The following is a 27,819-nucleotide window of genomic DNA, read 5'->3' as shown; positions in this document are numbered from 1 at the left end:
CAGGTCGCGGGATCGAATCCCGGCTGTGGCAGCTGCATTTTCGATGGAGGCAAAAATGCTGTAGGATCGTGTGCTCAGATTTGGGTACACATTAAAGAACCCCAGGTGGTCGAAATTTCCGGGCTATGGCATTTCTCATAACCATATGGTGGTATTGGGACATTAAACCCGACATATCAATCATTACCTGCTGTGATGGATTAATGACTATGGCATTGAGTTGCGAACCTAGAGGGTGTGGCTTTGGGGTAAGCTTGAGTAAGTTGGAGTAGAGAAAAGGCTGACATTGCTGTGACAATAAAACCTTTCTCCTTCAGATTTTACGAGACCAGAAAAAATATTGAATTAATTTAAAACTAACTTATCAAAAGTATGAAGAAAACGGTCAATAAATGTACGTTAAGAGAATACAGTAAAACCCCGTTCACATGTTTCTCGACGGACTGGGTAGGAAAAATACCTAAAAAACGCAAGAGTGAGGAAAGCTCCAAAATGAGTTAGAGCACAGGCGCTTTTTGACTACAAACAATTTATTCTGGCAAGGTGAATCTAAGACTTAAAATATTTGAAGATGGTTGACTGCCGCTCCTTTCGCTTGCTGGTAAGCACCACATTTCTCAATAATCTGGAAAGCCAGATTATTGATCTCTAAAGTTTTCAGCATTGCTTTGGTGTGCGAGACGTACCTGCAAAGGTAGTCCAGGACTGCAAAGGCTTCTCCAAAGTTTAGATCCGCCGACTCTACTGCAAACTCTTCAGAATTGTGTGACTCGTGCTCGTCGTTGTCATCGATGTCACTGTCTTCAGTTGTGATGGATTTTGCAACGATTTCTGCGATTGTCTGGCACTCCAACGTCACGATGGCAGCATCCACAGCGCGTCGTTTTACGTTGTACCAGTGGCACCTAGTGTATTCATTGCGTCATTGAGCTCTTGCTCACAAGACGCTGCTTCCAATTGATGAACTCATGCTGATGCAATGTAACTCACGCTGATGCTGAACTCACGCTGATGCTGATGCATCACGCTAATGCAATGTAATGCATGGCGTCGAGTACCAAATCATCATAGGCTACTGTCCACGATCAATAAGCGCGAGACAGCGCTTGACGATGTTTTTTCTTTACGAATACTTTAATCATTTTATGATGACCTTGGCATCCATTTGCTGCAAGTGGCTTGTCATACTTGGTGAAAAGCCCCGCCACGGTGGTCTAGTGGCTAAGGTACTCGGCTGCTGACCCGCAGGTCGCGGGTTAGAATCTCGGCAGCGGCGGCTGCATTTCCGAAGGAGGCGGAAATGTTGTAGGCCCGTGTGCTCAGATTTGGGTGCATGTTAAAGAACCCCAGGTGGTTGAAATTTCCGGAGCCCTCCACTACAGCGTCTCTCATAATCATATGGTGGTTCTGGGACGTTAAACCCTACATATCAATACTTGGTGGAAAACAAACTAAAAAAAACAAGTTTGATGTCTTGTAGAACTGGCAGATCTCTAAGGTGGGCAGCACAATTGTCCAGCAAAAAAAAGAACCCTCCTGCACTGCGAATACATCTTATCATCGAAAAAACTCTTCAAACAAAGCATAGGTCACCTACGCACGGCTGTTACTTCTGTAGTGGCATGGCAGCAGGTGAATGTTTTTCAAGCACCATGACTTCTTAAACTTGCCGACCACCCATGGCTTTAGTTTGTCCGGGCTGTCCACATTGCTGCAAAGGAGCACCGTCAGCCACTCTTTGATGCATTTGCCTCCACGGCACGCTTCGCCCTTCAGGCTTAATGATTTCGATTGCTGCATACGAAAGAAGAGGCCTGTTTCGTCAGCATTGTAAATGTCACGAGGCTCGTACCCCTCAAATAAAGCGGATAATGTGGACTTCTAATTATCGACTGTTCTCACGTTCACACTTGCCGCTTCTCCGCTTACCATATTGTAAGCGATGCCGTGCCTTTTGCGGAAACGGTTGATCCAGCCATTTGGCTGCACAAAATCAGCGAGGCCCAGTCTGAATGCTATTTTCATCGCCTTCTCACGTAAAATGCTGCCGTCAAAGTTGATAACAGCAGCGCGAATTTGCTTGAACCAGGTGAGAAGAGCCTCGTCAAGGTTCCCGTGCTCGGTGCCACGAGATTGCTCGGCTTTCTGGCAGAAGGGAACTGCCTTCCCTTCAATCTTTGCACGATTCGAGACGATGCTGCTGAGTGTTCATGATGGCAGCCCAAGGTCTTTGGCAATGTTGACCCTTTTTCACGCTGGCTGCTTGTTGATTGCTTTAAGTATGTCCAGCTTTTCCTCAAGGGAAAGCGCTTTCCGCTTATGTGACACCATTAAGGCTTGACGAAGATTGCGTTAACAAGTTCAATGGCATTCAACAGGCTTGCGCACACAACAACAACTGAAGCAGAGTCACAACATGTAGCGTGCAGCAGTGGGGACTGTCACGCACTTCCAGCATTTCGTAGTGAAACTTTCATTGTAAGCAGTGATGATGGTGGTAGCACTTTTCACAAACAGCTATCTAGGGGCGGCATCTTCAACTTGCCTGTGGCTTCTTGCAGCCTGTTCCGTAGCCAAGCCAGGCCAAGACTGTCAAACATCAAATCAAAATGTCGGTGCCCGGGTGGCACGTCGGGCGGGTTCGGCGAGCTAGCTTGCAACGCATCATGCAGGAACTTCTTCATAGTTGCGACGTAACAGCGGGGTTCGCAATGCGTGAGATTCTTTGAAAGCTACGCCAGGACCAAGAAAAAACAACATAACAGCCTATAAAACGCAGCAGTGAGGAACGTAACAGCGGAGTTCGACTGGATACTGTAATTTTCTTGATGAATTCTGAAATCCTGTACTTGAATAAAAATGTATAAAAGCCGCAATTTTCGTCATCCAGCAACTTCGTTAGTTCTCAGTGCGACCACAGTTCCATGCTTCTGTGGTTAATTATCCAGAAATGTGCTACGTACTCCTCTTTTACTACGTCTTGCCCCCACCAATTTGCGTACATGATGATAGTTTTTTTGCGTACATGATGATAGTTTTTTTGCAGATTAAGTGGGCAGCAACTGATAGCTCATCCGTGGTGATGTAGCAAAACTAGTTTTATGCCAGCATACCAATAGCTGCTGAAAGCTCTTCATCATCAACAGTTTCAGTATATATTTTTTTTACATGGCACGTGCATTGCATCAAGTTAAAATGAAGCTGCTGAGTGCCGTATCCTCATGCAGAAAAAACCATGGTTGCTAACTGATGACGCTATGAAAGCAGACAGCACCACCTTGTTTCGGTTTCTGTGTAAACCGTTCTCGCTATTTTCCATCACACACTTGCAACGCTTAGCATTCGGTGGGCTTCTAGGATCACCCTAATTGAATGGATAGCGGCCAAATGTTACCGAGAGTTTGAATTCATTAAACAAAGCGTATGCTGGCTGGATCCAGAGAACACATCTAAATTATCCAATTTTCTGAGTTAATGAGGGCCCAGTTAACAAGCTTTTACTGCATTTTCTTGGCTTTGAAGATGGACCTTTATTGATGATAATGGTAGTGGTAGTAATCCTCTCTTTTCGGTTTCGATGCTTTCAGGTTGAACGAAGTGATCCGGCTCATATTTGCGGTCTCCATCTTTCTATCGTATGCTTTGCAATTGTACGTGCCCGTTCAGATCATCTGGCCCTGTGTAGTGAGGCAATTTTCTCTCGACGATGGCAAGTATTCACCACGGGTCGTGATAATCTTCGAATTGCTGCTGCGCACTGCACTGGTTACTATGACATGTACGTATAAAGCTTTCGTTTTGTTATTGTTGCCACTGTGATGCTATGTCCTATTTTGCCTTTGGTTGTGTCACTGTGTAATATTTTGGCACAGTTATAATCTGGCTTCATGTTTTTAAGTGTGAGACTGAGATATCTGCTCCTATTATAAGAATGTCGGCCTGGGCTGCCGCCACCTTCACTCTGTTATGAAGTATGATCATATATGTCGCCCACTGCCAGGTTCCTAACCAAAGGAACCATCAAGGGAAGTAACAAAGTAAACAAAGAAACAAAAATATAAGGTATGAAACAACAAATTGCAATACAATAAGTTCTAAAATTACAAAATGAAAAACAAACACAAAAATGAGGATTTCATTGCAGTAGCCAGTATATAAGAACTAGCAAAAAATGTGACATTGTTTTCACTGAATGTTTGTGCAGTCAACTAAGTTTGCCGATTTTCAGTCAAAGAAAACTATAAAGCACAGTAGATTGGCTTTGCCACAATATCAGAATCGATTATATTTAAATCTGGGAAGTAATTTAATTTTGAACTCTCATTTTCTGGAAGCCAAACATGACAAATAGGGCCAAAACATCCACGCGACCTCCTTTTCTTGTTTTCCTATGTTTCGAGAATGTGCAATGAAATTGTCTATTCGCTCATTTGAAGTGATGTAGAGGAGTCATCTTGGCTCATCGCGCCTCCTCTTTTTGTGCGCACAGTTGTGCTGGCCGTTGCGGTGCCCAGGCTGGATCTCTTCATTCCGTTGGTTGGTGCACTGGCAAGCAGCAGCCTGGCACTCATCTTGCCGCCATTGCTGGAGCTGTTCACACTGTGGGATAGCGACCACAGCAAACTCATGTGGAGCTGGCTGTGGGCCAAGAACATCTTCATCTCTGTACTCGGTGTGCTGGGATTTGTAACCGGAACATTTGTTACAATCACAGAAATCATTAACACCTTTTCAAATCCAAGTGGTGACAGCCCAAAGTGATTACTTCGCGCTCTGTCATCAGACGTCCTTGTTTCCCGTGCATGCCATGGGGCCGTAGGAGGACTTGTCACATGGTTACCTGTGTAGGCCACGGTAGGAGTTTGCAACTGCTTAGAAGTATAGAAACAGGGTACTGTGGTTATCTCTTCTTTTATGTAAACCTGAAGGAAGCATTTTTATGCCCTATTAGACATAAGAAAACTGTTCCAGTTCACGCTGTTTAAATTACGCATGCATTCATAACTAGGTGCAACTGTGCCTTATTGATCTGTTTAGGTATTTTTCAAGGGCTAATTATAGCAGAGGTAATCAATTGAAGACATGGGGTAGGCAAACATGCAGAAGCATATGAGTAATGCTTCAATGAAAGGAAGTTTGCTACGAAATGCTTTTTCAGTTTGATAAGTTCTGATATTTTGGGGCTGATAAATGTGTTTCTAAGCAGTTGCAAGAAATGGTACCATGTGAAAGACGTGAAATTCCCTAGTCTAGAGGAGCTTGCACTTGGTGTCATACTCTGGTTGAGCTTGGTTTTCCGTAAACAATGTTGATGAATGGTAATGCTGGCAATTCGATTCTGCGTTGACACAACTGCTAATTACGATTGGAACCTTGCTACTGCTTGAACTAAGTGCATAATGAAATGTGTGTTGATCTTTTTATGCACTGAAATTACTTTTAAGCCTTTTGCGCACACAACCTAACTCTGCGTAGCTTTGCCAGCATTACAGTTGTAGATTAAGTTTTTGAAAAGCTGCCTTACTCGTACCACCCTGTGAACTACGTAGTGACTTCTAGCAGGAAGAGTGTCCTTATGAGTGTGCTCACAATGAACTGACATTAGTTCTTGGCGTGGTCATTGCTACCTGCAGACGGTGGCAAAGTGTATTTATTGAGCTTTGGGAGGAGCTTGCTCATTTGTGATGTGTTCTCACTTTTTAAAATCTCGTGATACGTTAGGCCAGGGGCACTGTGCTGATTCGTGGGCATTAGGTTCCTTATCGAAAATTGAGGCCACCTTTTCGATAGCTGTGGGTAGTGCGAAGGATTAGCAATGTAATTGCACAAATCGCGCTGTGTTGTCTATGTTACGTAAAGCAGTTATCGACATGACCAAGTGGCTTCGGTTCATAGCTACAGTGCCCACGTCAGCTGAGCTCATTGTCTGGGAGCAGCCGTCTTTCGTGTCAAGGTTCTCCTCCCGCATAGCCAGAGTCCTCCGCCAAGGGCTTTAACTAGTGTGCTTGGGGCTTCCAGTCACATTCCATTAATATGCTCACTTTTCCATTTCACTCGTTCCTTCAGCCAAGCGTCTGGTGGCGTCCACTGGAGCTTGCAGTGTGATGATTTGGTTGCTTGGCAATCATTTGTGACCACGCAGGCCTTTCTAAACGATGTAGAGATTGCTTATGTACATGCATTTCACCTCAATGTTTTAATTGTGTGCGCTGGTCACACTCTCTGCCTGTGCCGCACCACAGAGGCCACTGAACAATGCACCTTTGTTTGGGGTGCTCAACTTCTTCATTTGAGTGTGTGCTTTGTGATTATTCAAGAGATTCTCATGCATCTGTTAGCATGGTACAGCAGAAAATAGTGTAAGCATTTTTTACTTGTGTCCAGTAGCGCATATTGTTTCACATCTTGTGTGTGTTGGTTGGTTGTTTGGCAGTTCTTTCTCGCGCAGCTCCATCTGTGTCTATCCACTCTAGCTGCCACCTGTGATGCAGTGGCAGACCGCCACCGCCATAAGGTATATATACGCTGCTGCCCATTAGACGTGTGATGTTGAGCATCCTTTCTTCCTCCAGGCCCTTTGCTTCTTTCTAGTCTGGTTATTTCAGCTGCTTCTCGAAGACGGTGTTTTGATGACCGTTATTGTCTTACACTGTATGTATATAATAAGGGTTTGCTTCCGGCACAACTTCAAAGTGCCTTCAATGTGCGAACCTGTGTGTACATTTTTAGTGCGTTATTGCACTCTCCGAATGTGTTAATCTGTGATAATTTGTAAACACCTTCTTATGAGAACTGAAATCCCCGTGCCTTATATTCATGACCACACTCATGGGAAGAAGCAGTAGCTAACAGGGGCATCAGCAACTTCAATCACTGTCTTCCATTTCATGTGCACAAACATGTTCTAATAGCTGGTTTCCTAATGCACCTGTGGTGCAAGTGCCTGCGCAGAAATGGTAACTGCTATTTATTGTTTGAATGTTTAACTCGGCGCCTTAATACGTTTCTCTTGATGGATTGAAAAAAACTAAGAAAATTTCTGGCACCTTTTAAATAAGATATTTCTTTGAGCATAAATAATCACTGTCGTTAACTGGTGTCTTGACAGAGAGTGGTGTTGCTTGATTTGTAGCTGCATCATTTGTTGGTGCGTTTGCTAGCGTTTCTCAGATGCTGGTATGACAAGCAGCCTTGTATGGAGGCCTTTTGCTGTTTTTTCAGCGGTTGTTGCTCTTTTGTGCTCTGGGGCCACTTTTCTTCCCATTTTATGATAAATATTGTATACACATGTTTAAATTTATATGTATAATACATTGTTATGTACCCTTGTATTTATGTGAATGCATGTATTATACTCTGATGCGTCATTTAGAAGTAGCAAGACATAAATAAATGCAAAGTATATCTAATTAATTTTTCCATTTCTTTAGAAACAAAATACATTGCCCTATGAAGGGCACATCAGCTTTTAATCATGGTATAAATAATTATTTTTTCTATAATGAGCATTTGTCTCACTTATGTATAGACAAGTGTATTAAAGCTGTTTTTAAGCCCATTGTTGCTAGAGAAGCTTACAAAATAGAAATTCACATGAAGCAGTTGAAGTTTGTATACCTTGTTGCTCTTATCCCTTCTTTGTTGCTTTCTGAATCATTGTTTAATGAAATAAAATTTGTTAGCATTACAATCGATCAAAACATGAAAACAGTTGCTATTATAATTACAAGATCAGACTTGTGTCGTACTGCTTGATTAGTCTGCTTAGGAGGTTGTAGCGTGACCTTTTATCAGCTGTTCTTTTGGAGGCCCTCAGTATCAGTGGGCTTGTGCTGTATCATAGAATACAGAATACTGTTTTTTTTTTTTTTTGCATCGTCATGCTTTTCAATATGGTCAATCAGGGAACACCAACACGGAAGAGCAAATAGTATTTCGTATTCCCTCCTGCAGTATATGTTCCAATTGACTATTTATGCAGCATTCAGACTTGGTCTCTACTAAATGCACTATGTACTATATTTTGTTCTGCAGTAGTACAAAATAATTCAATCTTTATATTACCACAGTCTTCAAGTAGGCTGAACTGAATTAGTGCCCTCTGTCTGTTGGGTCTGACCTTAGCAGTTTTTTGCACCGTGCTAATTCTTACCAAGTCTGCAATGCTATTTCCTTACTATCTACCACTATGCTCTCTGCATCCCTGTTACAGTTTCATTTTCTTCTGCTTTTTCTTTTTGAGCCAGGACAGTTGCAACAAGTTGCAAGTATGAAGCATGAAAGGACACCTGAGCAGGCGCATAGCCAGAAATTTTTTTCATGGGAGGGCACCCTCTTAATGTGATAAATTTTTGCTCTCTATGCTATGGTATAAAAAAATTTGAGGGGGGGGAGCACAGGCCCAATGTGCCACCGCCTGGCTATGTTCCTGCACCCGAGTACATGGCTGACTACATGTGCTTCTTCAGTAGCAGTAACCGCAGGAGCAGTCTAGAATTTGACACCGCAGTGAGGCTGACTTTGACAAAACCTTATGAACGTGGCTTCGTATTAAAGAAATAGTGCAGCATATACAGCACAGTTTAAAATGTATACAGAAATAAATTACGATGATGACAGAGGTAATTACGGGATTAAAATGTGCACAAAGTATAAGTGGCTTTTCCAGCATTATGAAGCTTCGTCCAACTATACAGTGGGGGGCTTTCCCTTGTGTTCCGGTTAAAATGTGACACCATAGATCTATTGCAGGCATCTCCCGCTGGAGGGAATGTAGGCAAGAACACTTGTTTTGGCTCATTTCAGTGCTAGTCCAACTGAACGATATTCACAAAGTTATGAAAGGACTGGTGCAGGTAGTTAGAATAACTCTGATTTAAACTACATGTGTAGAAATGCAAAACAATTTTGCGAAGGACGCAATTCTACCTTTATTATAGCAGAAATATGAAATGGTTTTCTGACAATGCCAGAGTCACTGTGTACAAAGAGCATGAAATGATTCATGAAAGTGAAACTAGAGCATGCGTGTAAAGCTGTGACATTTGCCGACAACATAATCTTTGAGAAGTTTGAAACAAAGAATTAAAATCAACACTTACATGGGCCCTCGGCAATATTCATGCGCCCATGGGCATTCCAAATGATATTGAGCAGGTTTCCATTTGAAAGAACGAACGAGTGTTTTTTTAAGGTCCCCACTATAATAGTCGCACATAACGATCACGTGACAGATTTGGCAATGTTTGAAATTGACGTGGAGGTAGGTGACAATATGGAATGCTCACTCCTTGTCGCACCATCAAAACAAGAGGTGTCTTCCGAAGTTTGCATAAAAATGGGAAGGTATAGGCAATGATTTAGAACTTGATGCAGTATTGGGAATGGAATATTGATTTTCATCATATGTTATGTGGTTTTGTCCTGACTGATAATGAACGTTACTGACGGGCACTGATGTTTATTCTTTGAAATATTTCGGCTGGTCCGTGCAGTACAACGCTGAATCGTCAAGGATAGGTGCAAGACTACCTTATTAGCCACCTTAAAGGAAAGATGACTTCACTCTTGTGTATGCCTGGCATTCCTGACCCGAATATAGCTGAAGAGTGGAGTGTAGCTGAAATATTTGGGGGGAGTGTTTGACCCTCTTTTATGTAGCTTCGTGCCCATGTTTCTACATACATGTAGTTTTTCGGGGGGGGGGGGGGGGGGACCTCTTTTAGCTTCTCTGGCTATGTCAACCGAGTACAGCCTGGGTAGAAGAAATAATTAACCCCCACTTATGACCCAAGTCTTTTCCTTAAACGTGTTTAGGTCGCATACGTAGGCGTGCCCACGGAGGGGGATCAAAGGGTCGGCCGCCCCCCTCCCCCTATCATCTGAGAGGGCTGTGGGGGCGTGAAGACTGCCCCATACATTGACTTAATTGGGAAGGGGGGTGCGCGGCGAGGAACCTTCCTCCTCCAACCCCTGAATAAGGCTTAATTAGCAAGGGGGGTGTGCCGACGAACTTTCCTTTCCCTTCCCCCTGAAGGGGAACCTTCCGAACGAGTATGGTCTCATGATGTGCGCTATTAGGGAATCGAAGAACTTGAAGATGGCCAAGCATTTTCTAAGGCAACAGCTTATTTCCTTAGTCTGCAGGACGCAGTAACGAGTCTACGTCATGTGAAACATTGTCACGACTTTGACTGGTAAAAAAAAAAAACGGGGGCTCTTGATAGATACAAATCGCATTAAACATTTTTAAAGCTGCTCCGGACCCGTTGCAAGCGGTGACGATGAAAGGCGATTGGTAAAGAGCGGACACAGGGGATGTTTCGCAGTACCTCGGAAGTTGCCGGTGGAAGAAAGCCGAACCAATTTTCACGGAACTTACTTGCGCGGGCTGACGAAGACCGGTTCTGTGTGAGTAGATGCTTCAACACGGCGACACGGAAATCGTAAGAATGGATGTTCCTGAAAAGTATACGTTGCGAGGAAATGTTTATGACAGTTGATTTGCATGGTTCAGCATATAGCGCAGTCACGGGGAAGACGAAAAAAGGAGTATGAGCGCTTTCTCTACTGTCCTGTTTTCGTATTAGTTTGTGTTCGCTTAAATCATCCGGGACGTGCAACGAACTAGCCCATTTATTGATTCTCTCGAAAGTTGATTCTGTTAATTCGAATACATAATGCTCCTGAGCAGAAACCGGCGGAAACATTTGAAGGCAAACATGGTGAACGCGTAAAAGAGCTGTTTTGGGCAAGCTATAGTGCGAACGCTTGGTAAGATTTGATTAACGAATAAAAAGATATAAGCCGCAATGTGTGCCTGGTGTTGGCTTTCGTCCGGGATACTGTAGCAGGTCTGCAGGCTTGGCTGCACGTCACCCGGGGAAGTTTCCGTGAGCTGCCTATACTGTTTGCATGCTTCGCGTCGTCCGCCCCCTTGCGACACAGGAAGCCAGAAGCTTCTTTTTCAGCGCACTCTTTCGTAAGGGCGTCCTCTGGCTGACGCCACCTAATATTATTCGCGGGGGAGACCGTGGAAATGACCGCTTCCTGCCAGTTTCGTTCATATGGGGGCTGCTCCGTAGGCGCAATGAGATACTTTCTTGTAGTAGTCTGTAAACGTCCGGACATGGGAACGGGGTGGAGTGTGTGAGTGCGCAAAGTCTAGGCGCTAACTTATAAGCCGTCACAAACTTAAATAGGGGGGTATCGGCGAATACAAGGAGTGGACGGTGTGCTCTGTGTCCGCGGTGAAAGACAAAGAAAGTTCGATCCATCACGGCTACTTCCTAAGGGAAACAAAACGATTTGAATGTTAAGCTTAGGCATAAGTTCACTTCATTTTCAACACTGTTGGCTTGTTGGGTTTTCTTTTTTTCGTTTCATTTATTTATTCTATTTCTAATCCATGTTTTACCAATGTGTTCTTAAAAAAAACATTCATATCTGAATGCATTCGGCGGGTAAAACAGCCTTATTTCTAAAATAAGGTACGTACCATCCGTTTCATGGCCGACAACACCGTGGTGGGTTATCGGCCATGACCAACAGCACCACCACCGTACGTGACATCACTTCAGTCACCGAGCTAATGAATGCTCGTTTATTTTGGACATTCGGTTCCGTCAAGTTGGTGACCTGGGCATAATCGAGCTTACGTCACGTGTCGTGGGAAGTGGTGACCATGCGTATGCGTGGGAATTCTTGCGCGGCGGTGCAATTTCGGTCTTCTCGAATCGCACACTTGATTGTCCAGCGTTCGTTCGCGTGGAACTCCTTCTTGGGTACGTGTTCTGCGTATTCTATGGTATCTCCAATTTCAAGTTCTACCATTTTAATTCTACCCATGTATTTACCGTCGTTATTTAAAGTGCAGGCTTATAGCTTCACAGTATTTTGTGAATAATGGCGACTGAACAAATCACGAATTCCAAGAATTGTATACACCGCACCTTGACTCTCGGAAAGCATAGCTAGGGCCGTTATTAGAAGCACGTGGCGTCGCTTTGTCTTTTATGTTTGTCGTTTTTGCGTCTGTTGTGAAGCTTTTGTTTCGGACTCGACCAATATTTAAAGAAGGGGGTGGGCTAGCGGAGGAGCGTGGGCAGCGGTTAAATTTAATTGCCACCTACACCGCCCCCCCCCCCCCCCCCAGCTCACGAAAATTCTGATTGATAGATATGTGTGGTTTAACGTTCCAAAACTACCGTATGGTTATGAAAGACACCGTAGTGGAGGGCTCCGGAAATTTCGACCACGTGGGTTTTTTTTTTAAACGTGCACCCAAATCTGACCACACAGTCCTACAGAATTTTCGCCCAAATGCAGCCGCCGCTACCAGGATTCGATCCCGCGACCTGCGGGTCAGCCGCCGAGTACCTTAACCACTAGAACATCGTGACAGGGCGCATGATAATGCTGTGCACTACTATGTATAAACGCTCTAGATGTAATGATAACGTAGTTACATTTAAAATAGTCGTTTAATCCAATGAGTATGTGGGCCGCTGATGGAATGCGTTACATTCGCATAAAGTTCTGGCACCTACCTTGACATTGTTCACGGCAATATTTGTAATCTTCGAATAAATGCACAAAGGGGGCGCGTATAATGAGGATAACTTAAACAATAATGTTGTGAGAATACAACCTAACTTTTTTGGAGACGATGGTGACTGCAGACCTTTTAACGGCAATATTTCTAGCTGTAAAATAATTTGTGGAGTTATAATTTACGCCAACGACACAAGATAAATTCATACAAGTTATAGTACAAGGTGTCCCACGTAACTTTAGCAAGAGTTTAAAAATATGCTTGAACAAGTACTAATTACGACGCGACCAAATGCATGTTGCTCACCGTTTCCTGGAGTTAGTCAGACCATTTTCTGTGTTTTCACATGTTGTTTAATTAGGTATGTTTAATTAACTAACTTTTTAAGGAACGAAGATAGATAAAAATTTCAATGAGAAAGTTGTAGATTGTAGATTGGTTTGAAAAACGTCTGATTAAACAGTTTTGAACTCTATATCTGTTAGGTATTGGTGTTTTTCTGCTAATTACAAATGCCCACGAAATACACAAACCCGCTCGTGCGCTAGGGCGCGTAATAATTCAAGTACTTCCTAACGTTCCGCGTAAGAACTACAATAGCATTTGCCCCATTGTGCTGTCTCGGCAGGGCCGCAACCATGGTGGTAGCTTTACGATGAACACGTTTTGCTATCGGCCACAAAAATAATTACTGCTGTGACTGCTTATCGCTGTCATGAACCGGTGCAAGGGAAGCATGTCGTTCGTGCACAAAACGTTAGGGAGCACTAGAATCATCGGCGCACTGATGCGCTAGCGGGTTTGTCACGTGGTATTTTTTTGTATTTCGCGGGCAATTGTAATTAGCATAAAAACACAGTTAACAGATGTAAAGTTCAAAACTATCTTTATGGAAGTTTTGCAAACCGATCTACAAACTTTCTCATTGAAATTTTTATCGATCTTTGTTTCTTGAAAAGTTAGCTAATTAAACAGATCTAATTAAACAATATTTCAGGACACAAGAAATAGTCTTATTAACTCCAGGCAACGGTGAGCAACGTGCATTTGGTCGCATCGTAATTACGTGTTCTGGCATATTTTTAAACTCTGGCTTAAATAACGTGGGACACCCTGTATATAAAGGTATCCACATAAAGCCACACATAACCTCATATGGATGCTTCTATATATAGCCATATATTGATGTTTCTCATATATGGGTATATCAGGAATTTGGTATATCAGGTTATATATGACCCATATATGAAACCTCTATATAAAGCCTGATATGCCCAATCCTTGATGTGGCCATATATGGGATTTTAGTAAGGGGTGAAAACCGAGGGTGTCTGTTTCGACAGTCAGACACCAAAGGCTCTAAATCTAAATATTGTTGCTTCTTTTGGTCACGTCACATGTGGGCTGTACGTGTTCGAACGAGGAAAATAATTAATGACGACCATACGAAAATGGTGTCCTATACTCATGATGTAAGCGTCAGATGCTAGCACGCGACGACGCCTTACAACAATAATTCAAAACCGAGGGCAATCGCCCATCCACGAAACACTATTGGAAGAACGTGGACATATTTGGAGAATTTTGCTATTTCCGGAGATTGAATCGAACATTTAACTTCTCAACTCGCAGGGCGCAGACAAAAGCTGCACAACTTTTGTGGTTGACATAGCTAGGTCAGCAGTGCAGTAACATTGAAAAGAAATACGTTACTGGGATAACAAAACGAAGCAAGAAGGCCCGAATTGCTTAGAGATATTGAGATTTAAAGGTACTTAAAGGGAATTGGAGCGGTTGACCAGTGTGCACGCGCAGTCGCACGCCTATGCACTCAGAGGCAAGGCACGTATATGCACGCGTTCGGAACTCGCACTGAAGTCGTCGAGCAAGCAGCTGTGCAGCAGCAGGAACGCAGTTTGAAGCCAACGTTTTCTGCGCCGCACGTGTGCTTTGTGCACCTCAATGCCGCGCAGTCGTACGCGTCGCGTATATGCTGTCAGCTTATGCCTTCGCTGATTTATATATGTTCTTTTGTATCGTTTGCTGTGAACAATTATCTCGCTTTATCGAATGTCAAATGTTGCAGCGATGCTGCTGCCAGGATTTTTTTTCTTTTTCTGGCGGGGAGAGGGGGGGATAAGCAACTGCTTTTTGCATGTGTGCTTGTGCGTGCGTTTGTAGGTTGGCGTGTTAAGGTTATGTAACTAAATTTACCGGAAGTGTGTTACATGCGAAATTGTTGCACAAAAGCGACACGAAACAAAATATAGTATGTCATATGGCATAGTATGTCATATGTAATATCACCACCGATATGCCGGCAGCGCTTAATCTTTAATGGTATAGATCGTATCATAAAAAAGAAGAAATCAGTGTACTGAATATTCGAATGACAAATAAAGGAGACAATATATAAATAGAACGAATGCAATGAAGTTTGGGGCAACTGTGATGCACCTTTTACATAAATTTCCAGCTCGTCGTAAACCGCATATCACTTTTCGGTCTTTTCGAGTCGCTGAAAATACTGCAACAAATTATTTAAAAGCTGCGTTTTACATCAGAGCTGTCATAGTGCGGCCATGTGAATATGCATGCAAGCATTAGTTTTCGCGCTGCCCTAAAGGGTTTGATAATTCACCACTTATATGTAAAAGGATATAGAGACACGCTCATGTTTAATGTGCGAACGTATTTTGGAGAGCGTAGTTCAGTCAGAGACAAGATAAAATTACTGAAGGGCGGTGTTCTACCCATTTGTATGTGTTGCATGGTACGCCTGCGAAGTTGTTCCGCCCAAGTGAATAGAAGCAAGGTGAATATTTCATTACTGCAGAGAATGATCCGTACCAGAAGTTTTAAATCTGAGTGCTAACTACACTCTTGGAAGATTACTCATGAAGGCGAACGCTTTCAACGTGCCGAAATGTTGAAATCCTGAAGGAATCGGGAGCTTTTTACGGCTGAAAGTTTGCATCACGTTTTGCGGATGTCAGTCAATGCAGAATAATAATAAAACATTGTAAGCCCGTCATATGCTACCATTATCGGCGGTCTTTCAGCTTATCAGAGGAAAGGTTCCTCACGTCAAATTCGAATGTAATAAACGTGGGGCATACACCGTTCCTTAGATCGTCTCTAAACCGTACCTATGCCCCGCCGCGGTGGTCTAGTGGCTAAGGTACTCGGCTGCTGACCCGCAGGGTGCGGGCTCGAATCCCGGCTGCAGCGGCTGCATTTCCGATGGAGGCGGAAATGTTGTAGGCCCGTGTGCTCAGATTTGGGTGCACGTTAAAGAGCCCCAGGTGGTCGAAATTTCCGGAGCCCTCCACTACGGCGTCTCTCATAATCATATAGTGGTTTTGGGACGTTAAACCCCACATATCAAACCGTACCTACAACTTTGATTGCAGACCCTGAAATTCGACTTACTTCTGCTAGCCTTTCCGATTAGGACCTTTGCCGGCCTTTTTTTTTATACCAGAGCTGTGAGTGACCCACCATCTTAATATCGCGGCGTACCTTCGGCGTTAAAAAAAAAAAACTGCCGTGCCCTAATTCGATATAGCGATGACTCACGCGATTACGTAGCGCCATAAGTCGAACAAAAAAAAAAAACTGTCACTTTCACACAATAGGGATGCCAAGTCTGGAGCAAGACGATAAGTAGGTGGTCTTACTTGCACTATCACACAGACCCAATGACATCAGTTTTCTTTTTTTTTTTTGGAATCTTTATGGTTCCAAAAAAAATTCATGGTTTTTTTTTTTCTTGCGGCGACCTCTTTATGTGGCAATTCAGCTGGTTACGTGATGTTCCGAACACTTCCTCTTTCTGGAGAACGTACTGATAATAGTTGTCGCTCTTTACGCAGAAGTTCAGATAAAGTGGCTTAATGCCTCGCAGTCACTGCAGCATTGCTTCATGCGCGCGATTTGCTGGAGCTTCGTGTCCCATAGCGTGCCTGGGTGTGCGTTGTATCACATAAACATATGTAACTGGATGGTCCGGAACGAATCCGGAACATAGACTTGTCCCGACAGGGACGCTGTGGGACTCGGGACGCTGTACAAAAAGTCGGGACAGCCCTCCAATATCCGAGACTGTTGGCAACCCTATTAATCAAGCGATATACCTTTCGTTGTGGTATGACCAGTAAGCAATGGATATTTTTTACCAATTTTCCTAATCTTACTCGACGCATGGATATCCCTCCAAATTATCGATAGCTCCCCATAGAGGCCTGGTTAGCTGTAACATCACATGGTATAGGGTAAACTGAGACACGGGGCCAAACATGAAATTTTGGTTTTCCGGCCTCATGTAGCTAGCACAAAAACTACTTTTCTTTGTTTCTCTAGTTCAACGATACGTATACTGGTTCTTGTCTACCTTTTGTGAGTAAAAGTTGATGATTACTCACAGCGTTCACACGGGAGAAATTATGCGGCTGGTGTCACTGTGTTTGTGAGTCGTCACCCGTCAAAAAGGGGTGAAATTCTGCTCGGCAAAATATCCGGATCCATGCACGAAGCTGCTCCTGCGTCAGTACAGTAACATAAATATTTATTTTGTTACTTTAGACTAAGAGCTACATAGCACCAAAAGTTTAGTTCGTTTGCTGCCCGGAAACAAAGCGGAATTTTTTTTCTTAGTTCTGGCATCTGAGAGGGGCAAAACGCGAAAGAAAAAGGCATCCGATTGCCTTAGTGAGTGCCTTTTTGATCTAACCATTAACTTACTTTCATTATATATTATATTTATTTGTTTAGGATGGGTTGCACATACAAGAGAATATCATATCGTGCCTCCTGAGAGAAAAACGACATGCAAAAACGCTGATTGCCGTTCAGGACACGACTCCCTTCATTCGCGCTGCATCGAGGTTTTTAAGTGTTTCCAGCTATATATGCTGTCAAAAGACGCATGAAAATAGCGGAATCTGCAAGTGAAGCCGTTCACAAACATGTCTTGGGATTGAGTTTAGTGACGTTTCTCCAACACAATAATGAGAAAAAAAAAACTGCTAGACAATCTGAATCTATGGGGTGCATTGAGGTTTTAAATTCATTGCCTCTCAAAGCCCGGCAGATGAAGCTTAAAGCCATGAAATACCTGAGCAGTTCTGCATCAAACTAGCAAAAATAGTTATGCATCAAAATAGCAAAAAGAGGTGAAGAAGATGCGTCAAATATTTCTAGGCTCGAATTATCGAATAATCCAATGAAGTGCGAGCGTTCAACAAGAGATAACAGAAGAAAAAAAAAAACTGGCGGCAAGGAGTTTCGGAGCAACACAGCGCCATGTTTTGTCTAGATTCAATGTGTGGAGTCCAAGGACTGCGCTCCTTAAGACTGCGTAAGACTCCACAGCGTGAACATCAAATCGTTCCACTGCAAAAACCGAAGGAATAATTTTTTTTAGCTCCGTCTCGTTTTGTCCCACACCGCGTCTTGTTTTGCCCGCTGGTTGGGGCAAAATGAAACATTTGGACATTTTGTGTCTTATTTATTTCTAAAATGTTTCTAATAGTGGCAACATCGAAATAGTTATGTAAAAATACCTTGAATTCAAAGAAAAAATAGGAGGGAAATAAAAGTAAATAGTGACTTTTTTAAAATTGTTGTCGCATTTTACCCCAGCCTACCCTAACATTACCATGCCGGTCCATTTTCTGGTGGCCTGCAGCCCAATTCATCCAAAAATGCGGCTTCCTATAGCTGAGGAGCGTGAAATGGACTGGTGTCATCACGCTACAAAAAGTGTGCCGAGAAAGGATATGCGTTGGTGGCTTTGCCCTTAATGCCGTATATATAGTTTTGACATAATATGGCCGTGAGAAGCTTTACTCTAAAGTGTTTCTTTTTTCTTCTTTGCATTATCTGATCTATAGGTGGGGGAAATAAATATTTTTTTTCGCGTGCCTTTCATCGAGCACTCTAAAATGCCAAAAAAAAAAAAACCCCATCGCGCCTCTCCCCTAACGGCTCCGGAGCGCACCTGTGCGAGAACGTTGCTGTGCATATATAATCTTGAGAAAAGGTATGCGCATACTTCGATAGAATCAAAATTGGAATGAATTGTTTTTGTTACTATAAAATCGAGTGATTAAATCTAGGTACTGTTCATGCAGAAGGAGATGCCGAAATTGGAAACTGAATTGGGACCTCCTAGTCAAGCTCTCAACTATTTATGTGGACTGATTGCTATTTCGCCGCATATTACCACTCTCTCAGCAAAGATCGCTAATCAGAAAGTCCGCATGCGTGACTTTATGCATTAATTACACGCGCAGTTGCCATTTACTAGCTGATAACATAATCATCATGTGATGCATGGTCACGGCATCAAGCAACGATATATATATGGGAAGCTCAAATCCTTTAGCCAGCGTTCCCTGCAGAGGCGCTTTCACGTTCTGAAATGATCAGAGAAAAATCTCAAATAAAATGCAAGAGTTAAGAGAAGTTACAGAACGCGAGCTTCGGAAGCGTGCACCGAATAGCTGTAATCATATTCACTCGAGGCATCAGCGCATGCGTTCCAATGATGTGTTTCACCGCTAACGGTGTCACGCTATAGTTCAACTGAAATCTAGCAAGTTTTTCTTGATACGCTGCTACGTGGTGCAAGTAATACATTGGGACCATTGACGACTCTATAGGACGGATGTCGGTGTGCTCAGACATGAGACTTTGTTGACTACCTGCGGATAAACACGTTTCAAACGTACAGACATTTAAATGTAGAGGTTGTACATTGCAAATCGATCAGCCAATCAAATGGTCTGTCTTTATTTATTTGTTGAATTAGGGGTTCGTGCGTATACCTGCGGCTTCGTTTATCCATGATCTTTTATACATAATATTGTTATGCATGTAGCAATATTCTTCATCGCAAAAGTGGCCAATAATCTCGCAACAGTGCAAAACTGACTCATGTATCGACCTCCGCAACATTTCCTACTACTGTCACAATCATTCTACTAATCTATATTCTCGATTTTAACAACAACATCAACAACAACAAAGAATGTTCCCGTGTTCGTGTCCTTCGCACGTTTAGTAGTTCGGGCAAACAAACAGCAGTATACTGTTTGTGGCTGTTTTCCCGACGAGCGACATAACGAAATACCTTAACGCTCGCGTTTGCGAGTATAGCCTTGAAGCTTGCAGAAAACGTCGCAACAGCTTAGAAAACGATTTATAACTGGTGAGACCTTGCACGCGGGCGTTTCTGTAAGCATAATACTCTCTATAAAGCGAGAAGAGAAGCAGTGCATTCGTGGCAAATATATAGAATGCGACGAGCCATTAACCTCGTCGGCAGGTGATTCTTTCCGTGCGGCTCAGCGATAATTTCCCGTAGTCCTTGGGATGCTTTCCTTGGAATATGCCGGCTTGTTTACATCTGATGCATAATTCTTTCACCTCCTCTCATCATACAGCAATCATCGGCTAGGACGACAGATCAAGGGGCAGGCGTGTAGAGGCGGGACCTTCAAAATGGGCGCCTTCATGTCTGTAAATAACACAGAATGTTTACGTTGGAACGCGCAACCGCGGACGCCCTTCGGAGACCTGTAGGTACTAATGGTAAAATTGCTGAATACTATATGGAATCCATGACGGGTACATCACTTTTGAAATTCTTTACAGTTGGTACTTGGATGTTGGCGTGTATTTGATTCGGTGCACACAAGACGTAGACAATACACAATGCACAAAGGCACTCATACTTACTAATCAATGATACTAAGCAAGTTTAGACTATAGAATTTCTGCACTTTGTTAGTCGCCAATCACGGCACTGCCTATAAACAACACGTTGTGATGATCATATTGCTCGAAGAAAAATATTCTACATCACCGCATGCTTTGAAATGATAGAAAAAAAGAAAAAAAGAGAAAACTCTTGCACCTGCATCTCCGTAAACTTGGCGACGTAACTTGAAAAAAAAAAATGTAATGCACAAGATAAGGCAGCTTCCGCTGCCTCGACTCTTCTCTGTAGGATCTGTTGGGGATCCCACCGCTGATCACCAGTTGTCGGGAATCCCACCGATGCCAACCAGTTGTTGCGGCTCGGGGTGCTGAGTCGTATCCCACCGCTGACGACCAGTTGTCGTGATCCCACCGCTGATCACCAGTTGTTGTGATCCCGGGGTGCTGTGGTAGCGTGGTGTAGCTTCGGGTTGAGGAAACGAACGCTTACAAGATGGGGATACGAAAAACAAACAGGGTTTATGGCACTATTTACAAATATTTACAGCATGAAAGGTTAGGAGTTCGCCAACCACGAACGTGGTGGTTGAACCTTTACTTGGTCCAGAGCGTTCACAAACTACGAACGTGGTGGTTGAACCTTTACTTGGTTCAGAGCCTTCACAAACTACGAACGTGGTGGTTGAACCTTTAGTTGGTTCAGAGCGACGTCCTGCACTCTGCGGCGCCGTTATAAGCCCTGTCGGGCTCCTCCTTCTTCAGTGGAACACCAATCACATACACACACAACAGGTGAGGGGTACGAGCATGCACGGCGCACGTGAACAGCCAATTTCGAGTCAAGATCACTGCACTTAAAGGTGGCGCCAGAGGGGCTCTTGCTCGTCGTGTGTGTCACTGGTCGAGGGGTCCCAAGCTTCGGACAGCAGACATCAAACGGTCCGCTAATCTGTCTGCTCAATTAGCAGGGCACTTTGTGGCGGCGGTCGCCGTTTCTACAAAGGAATACGCTGTCTTTGTTGTCCCCTCTGGAACGGCTTACCGCTTCGTGGCGACGTGACGTCTCATCCGCCGGCTAGCCGGGACAATACCTGGCGGGCATAAGCATTCGGCGAGTCGGCTACTTGTTTGAGGGTTAAAAGAGCGCCGCTCCCCCGTCAGATCTCGACGCTGGTTCCAAGAAAACCTGGGCTCCAGGCGTGGGAACGCTGCCCGGCCACGCTTCTCAGCGACAGCATGGCGCCTACTGATGCCGGTCATAACAGATCTAAGATCCCCAGAGAGCAGGGAAAAATCTAGGGACTTTAGGTGCGGAGACAAGAAGTAAGAAGCTGGTGGTGTTCTCCTCCTCATCACTTTCACTTCCGTTTTCATCCCTTGCCATGCGAAACCGTAGACTCTTTTACGGATGGGTGTCAGTGCCACCGTGTTGGGCTGTTAACTTTTCTGTTTCGGATCTTTAACAACCAAACAAATGGTGTTACGGCAGACGCATGCGCATGAAAATGGTTGCATTGGTGCATACGGCGTTTAATGGTCTCATTAATCCACGTCATTTGAGAAGGGCCACCGAGTGACGTTTCAATGGTTGCCAAGTCCCTGCGGCGTGATTGGCGATAATACTGCCCGGTCAGCTTTACAAGGCGCAAGGAAGAGGCTATACCCCTTTCAAGGTATGATGCGGCTGCCTTGCTTCGAAGCAGATGATATTTCGCACTCAACACTGGCTACATTATAAAGTTAAAGCTATCGGCAACACCACCAAAACGTGTGGCGGCGATTTCAAATTCCGACTGCTCTCTACCGAAGAGAGACCACTCTGTTATGCCACTTATGGCTGAGAGTGGCTTTCACGAAGTTTCGGATAGGCATGGCCGAAAACGCTCTTTGGGATGCCTGCAGCACCGAGGAGACTTTTCAGCATAGCTTCTGCGAGTGTCCTCGCTACGTTGTGCAGAAACGACCCCCTCCCCCCCCCCCCTTCATTCGCTCTCGCTCGTCTTGACAACAAAACAATGACACTAGAAAGTTACTATTCTCCAATGACAACCTTGAAAGTCATCGAGAATTCAAGCAACCAAGGCATCGCTGAAATTCCTAAAAACAACATACTTGCACAAGCGGCTGTAGAGTATACTAATGATGCCGTATACCGCACAAGACTGCCGCTCTACGTGGTGACTTTATGTGTGGTGCGTGTGTGCTTCCCTTATATTTCTCTCATTCTTTACTCTTCTTTCAATATCTCCCATGCATTCTCCCTGTGCAGGGTAGCATGCTGGCTATATTAAACTGGTTAACATCCCTGCCTTTCCTCTCTCTCGTTTTCCTTCTTCCTTCAGATTGGATTGCCGGATGAAAGGAGAGAGCGGAATAGAACGCGGGGTATCATCTTGCTTTGACGTACGGCATTGAAGACAGCCGTCAAACCACTCAATTAAGAAATTCTACCTTGGAAATGCCTCTTTACCACATCTATCTTAGGTCGTCTACAGGGCGTAGCCAGAAACTTTTTTGGAGGGAGGGGGTTCAACCACACTTTGTGTATGTTCGTACGTGCGTTTTTATGTGTGCGTCTATAGATACGCAAGTACGATTAAAAAAATCCTGCATCGCCACGGAGTGGATGATAGGGAGGTGGGCGAAGCTCCGGAAGTTTTTCGGCGATTTTATGAATACTCCGAGAACCTCGCCCGACAAAACTTCGAGAACCTCACCGCTTCCCGCTCTCGCATTCCGGGGTCCGCTTTTCATTGAAGCCTTTTCGCAGGGCCACTTCCTTGGCGCGCACCGTATCGGGACCCGCGCACCGTTCCGCTCGCGATCCGACATTATACGCCGATGATCTAGGCGAATGAGAGATAACGCGCGCGCCGGCGGAGCCTCGCGCAGCAGCCAATCGGAGAGCAGCGTCACCTCCAACGTGATCTAGTGTCCATTCACCCAACCACCGTATTTCACACATCTATATGGGACAGTGCCATATAGGAAACTAGACAAAAATGGCGATGAAGACACAGAATGTGTGCAACGTCATTTAGTGTATCGTCACCAAACTGCAGTTTGCACACTGGATTGATGGTTGGATTGGTATGGCTACCCTTTAGATCGGGCGGTGGCTAGCGCCACCAAGCCGTAATACTTAATGAACTAATAACTAGATTTATTTTTTCTCTTAATTAGTGAGGTTGAGGATTCGTACTTCGCAGTGAAGGGTTTAATTTTCGCTCGTGCTTTGACTTCAGCCACCAATCAGATAACCTCCTTCTAGTTTATTCTACCCGCTTAAAGTCTATTTTGCCCTCCCTCTCCCTAAACCCCAACGCCATCCTGAACTATAGATTGAAGCCTTTTACAGAACATTATCAAGTGTTCGGCAGTTTCTTCTTCCTCTCCACACGCACTGCATACTGAGTCTACCCCTTCGTATTTGGCCCGTTATGTCTTGGTTCGCAACACTCCCGTCCTGGCCTCAAACAGTAGAGAACTACCCCGAGTATTATCATAGATCCTTTCCTTGGCAGTTTCCTGCTTAAAAGTTCGATAGATCACTAGTGCGGACTTCTTAATCATGCCGATTCTCCACATGTCAGTCTCCGTTTCCCTCACTTTCTTCTTAACAGATAGGTCTTTTTGGTTTGGCCACCTCCTGTTGTCTAAGTATTTACCAGTCAATTTCCTGGTTCGCTTCCTCCATTTTGTATCGACATTCTTCATGTACAAGTAGCTGAAAACCTTCCTAGCCCAACGCTCCTCCCCCATTTATCTCAATCGCTTCTCAAATTTTATCTTGCTGCTAGCTTCCCTGCCCTCAAATGATGTCTATCCCATATCACCTTGTACTCCCTGATTTGGTGTATTCCCGTGAGCTCCTAAGGCAAGCCTACCTATTCCACGTTGCTTAATTTCTAATCTTGCTTGAACTTCTGATCTCATGCACAAGACCGCATTGCCGAACGTCAGACCAGGAACCATGACCTCTTTCTATATTCCCCTCACAACATCATACCTATTGTAATTCCACAGTGCCCTGTTTTTCATTACCGCTGCATTCCTATTACCTTTAGTCGTCACGTATATTTCGTGTTCCCTTAGGTACTCGGTCCCATTGCTTATCCATACGCCCAGATATCTGTATTTATCTCTTATTTCAAGCGTGACCTCCTGTATTCTAAGCTCACTACCTTCGTTGTCATTAAAAATCATGACTGCTGATTTTTTCTTACTGAATCTGAAATCTAACCTATCTCCCTCATTACCGCAGATGTCCACTAATCTCTACAAAGCTTCCTTGTTGTCGGCCATTAGCACTATATCATGTGCATACATCAATGCTGGTAGTGCCCGTTCTATGAGTTTTCATTGTTTGACGAAAGACATATCTCTATGGGACAGCGCCACCTAGGAAACTAGACAAAAATGGCGATGACGACACAGAATCTGTACAGCGTCATCTAGTATATTGTCACCAAACTGCAGTTTTCATGCATCTCTATGAGACAGCGCCATCTGTTGTATAATAAGGGAGATGCTATTGGGTGCATAGTAGATAGGGATTGCAGTAGAAAATGAGATTCGCGCCTCAAAATTCAGGAAGGGGGATCGGGGTTTCACCCCCACGTCCCCCTTTGGCTATGCCACTGCCCATCGAATGTTATTTCTCGTCAGCAGGGTCGTAGACATAAACATTCTTCTTCTTATTTTTTTGTGGGATGGTGGCGGGGGTTCTGACCCCCTTTTTATCTATGTGCGCCCAAGTGTATGTGGAAGCGTACAATACACATACAAAATGTAAACAAAAATTCGTGGTGATAGGAAGACATTGATTCTTCTCCACTCCCTCTCTACGTCATTTCTCTACTGGATGGCAGTTTCTTATAGTCGTGGCTAGCAGTATATTATCAAACGCGTGCCAAGCAGCAGCGAACGCTCTTGTAAAAGCCTCGCCGGCGAATGGCGAAGGTCGCGGAAGGGGCGGATTTAACGACCGCCTATCTCTCGCCGCCGTGCGAGTCAACGCAGCCCTCTCCATCCTTGTGTGCCACCGCAAGTTCGGTATCGCGCGCGATGCTTCTTTTGCCAGTTACGCAACAGCGGATCTCGAATTCGATCGGCGAGCTGTCGCATGTGTGCGTCATTCTTACACTCGCGGCAGAAGTCCGTATCGCAGTCTCTTGTTTATTTCGTCGTTATGTTTTTTTTTTGTGTTTTACATGCGATTACGCGGGCTCCCGAGAATTGTGAAAGGGCGGACGTCCGAGTGAGCCGATATACATTCTTCGCAACTTATCACTCAGACTGTCTGTCCTTTGGCCCCGCCGATTTTTCGAGATGCTTCCCGTGACCGAATGATACGACGCCCTTAAACCGCTTGCGTCACTGAACTCGCGAAGCGGAAAGAGCGGTATTGCAATAAAAGACTGTATAATACATTTCGTGTTGTTTAAGAAAAAGATGCTGCCAGATACAGAATATAACAAGATGCCAGTTACACGGACTCTAATGTCAAGACTCGTAAGTTTCACAATCACAAGTTTATTATTAGCGGAGAAAATCAAGGTTGAAGCTTCACTTTTCAATTTCGGACCCCATAGTCTCCGCGCGTGGCGTCATAAATTTCAGGATGTATTTTTTTTTCATATTTTCGCGACATTATCTCGATGAAATTTTCTGAAGATTAATATGCTAGGTCTAAGGCACCCAAAGATGACTGAAGATTTCGGTTCATTTTTATTGATTACAAGTTACGGAAGACCCATTCTATGACGTTGCGGTGTTTGGTTCGCGCATCTGAAGGTGGCGTCTCCGACCGAATTTTCTTTTCGTGCTTTTTCTTTCTCGTTGTAGGCCCGTGTGCTCAGATTTGGGTGCACGTTAAAGAACCCCAGATGGTCAAAAATTCCGGAGCCCTCCACTACGGCTCTCTCATAATCATATGGTGGTTTTGGGACGTTAAACCCCACATCTCTCTGCTTCAGTTTCTTTCTTACCAAGCGTCGTATCGCGGCGAGAGTGTTGTTTTCCCGATTGTGAAAGGGTACGGCACAAATACGCGAAAAATCGTTTCTCTATTTATTGTACCTTTACGCTGAAAGTTTGAAACCTTAGGTGCGTGTGATTGGCTGATGATATTACAACCCATTTCTATTTATAAGTATGCGTTCTTTTTTTTTAAATTCAAAACCGAAGCTCTATATGGCTAAGCGAAACGAAAATTCCCTCCCATCGCGCATGCGCCGCAGAAATTGGGCGCGCCGCTCTGCTCACTATTGCTACGCACCACCGCTCCACTAGAAAAAGGAGAAGAGCTTACGGCGGCAACGACGCATGTCCGCAAAAAATTGCGCAAGACCCACTATTCACCATTGGTCCACGAGATCCACTATGAATGGAGAAGGGAACAGCCGGGCTTAAAAGACCATTCAAAGGTGTTCTGATCAAATTGCGTGGCTTCGCTGAGATAGCTTGCGGGATCAATACTCGCTGTGATGTGTATATCCTCTACCAAATCTGAACAGCGGCGCCTCACCTATATCGACATTGGCATCATACACCTGAAGAGGACCCGAGAGCTTCGGCGACTTCGCCGCTGCAGCTGTGCTTGGAGATGCCCAGCTAAATCCTAACGTCACAGTGTCATTCCACTTTTGCGGTGCTTTTGCGCCCGCGGGCTACTTTATGGCGGCTGCTTGCGAGTACCTGTGGTCCCTGCACACGTGCGGCGAACGCGGGAGAGGCCCAATCAAGCCTTTGCCAACAGGTGACGATGCACGAGAACGACATCACGCTGCACGTGCCATATGCAAAACAACAACCAGGCAGCGCGGAAGTGTGTTCCGGGTGCCGCTTCAGGCGCCAGCTGACGTTAGTTGTACAAGGCGGCCGATCTCTGAGGCCACCTTTTTGTTCCTTCTGACGTCTGCACAGCTTTCAGCTTTTAGGGGCGAAGCTCGTGAACTTATCCCCTTCAGGCGCAGCGTCCACATTTGTGGACGCCAACTTCACAGCTCAATATCTCGAAATTTACTTTGAATCTCGCGCGCAACCAGTGCTCTCTCTATCACTACATGTTGCTGCAGCGACCCGTGGCGCCATCTGCCGCAGCTGACACAAAATAACTACAAAAACAACTCTCAAAGATGGACGCCTCCACGTTTTACGGCGGCGCACGTAAGTGGCTCTCACTTTTCAAGCCCTTGCTATGTTTCATTCGAGGTGGCATGAAATTATGCACTTGTCAGTAAGAGCTAAGAGATACCTCATGCCAATAAACAAGACTTTTGCAACTAGAAACTATTTATAACGTCAAAAAGGGTGCGTAAAATACCGCGTCCACGATCGTGGACATTGCGCCTTAGTGCTGCCTTTGTTGCAGGGCAGCCATTTCGCACCGTGTGCGCAGATATGATGGTTATGTGTGATTTTTTGTCTCCAGGACTTGAAGATCATGCTTCAAAACGTCAGAAAGTTGATGATGCGACAGCAGAAGAAATCCTCATGAGAATATCAAATGGAGATATCTCAGATGGCGACTTTTCAGA

General features: G+C 44.4%; 1 protein-coding gene across 6 annotated transcripts in view; it reads left to right on the top strand.

The window, feature by feature from the left end:
• Window positions 1-7,708, top strand: part of LOC119170432 (proton-coupled amino acid transporter 1) — a 76,391-nt gene extending 68,683 nt beyond the window's left edge. For all 6 annotated transcript variants that reach the window (XM_075875557.1, XM_075875562.1, XM_037421593.2 and 3 more), the window contains exons 9-10: window positions 3,588-3,778; window positions 4,490-7,708. In XM_075875557.1, coding sequence (XP_075731672.1) covers window positions 3,588-3,778; window positions 4,490-4,761 — 463 coding nt within the window. In that variant the 3' untranslated portion in view covers window positions 4,762-7,708. The remainder of the gene's footprint in view (window positions 1-3,587; window positions 3,779-4,489) is intronic.
• The last annotated feature ends 20,111 nt before the right edge of the window (window positions 7,709-27,819 follow it).

The sequence above is a fragment of the Rhipicephalus microplus genome, chromosome 2, assembly GCF_043290135.1.
Source record: "Rhipicephalus microplus isolate Deutch F79 chromosome 2, USDA_Rmic, whole genome shotgun sequence".
Lineage (NCBI taxonomy): Eukaryota > Metazoa > Arthropoda > Arachnida > Ixodida > Ixodidae > Rhipicephalus > Rhipicephalus microplus.
Note: the sequence above shows the minus strand (reverse complement) of the source record. Positions and strands in the feature narration are given on the sequence as shown.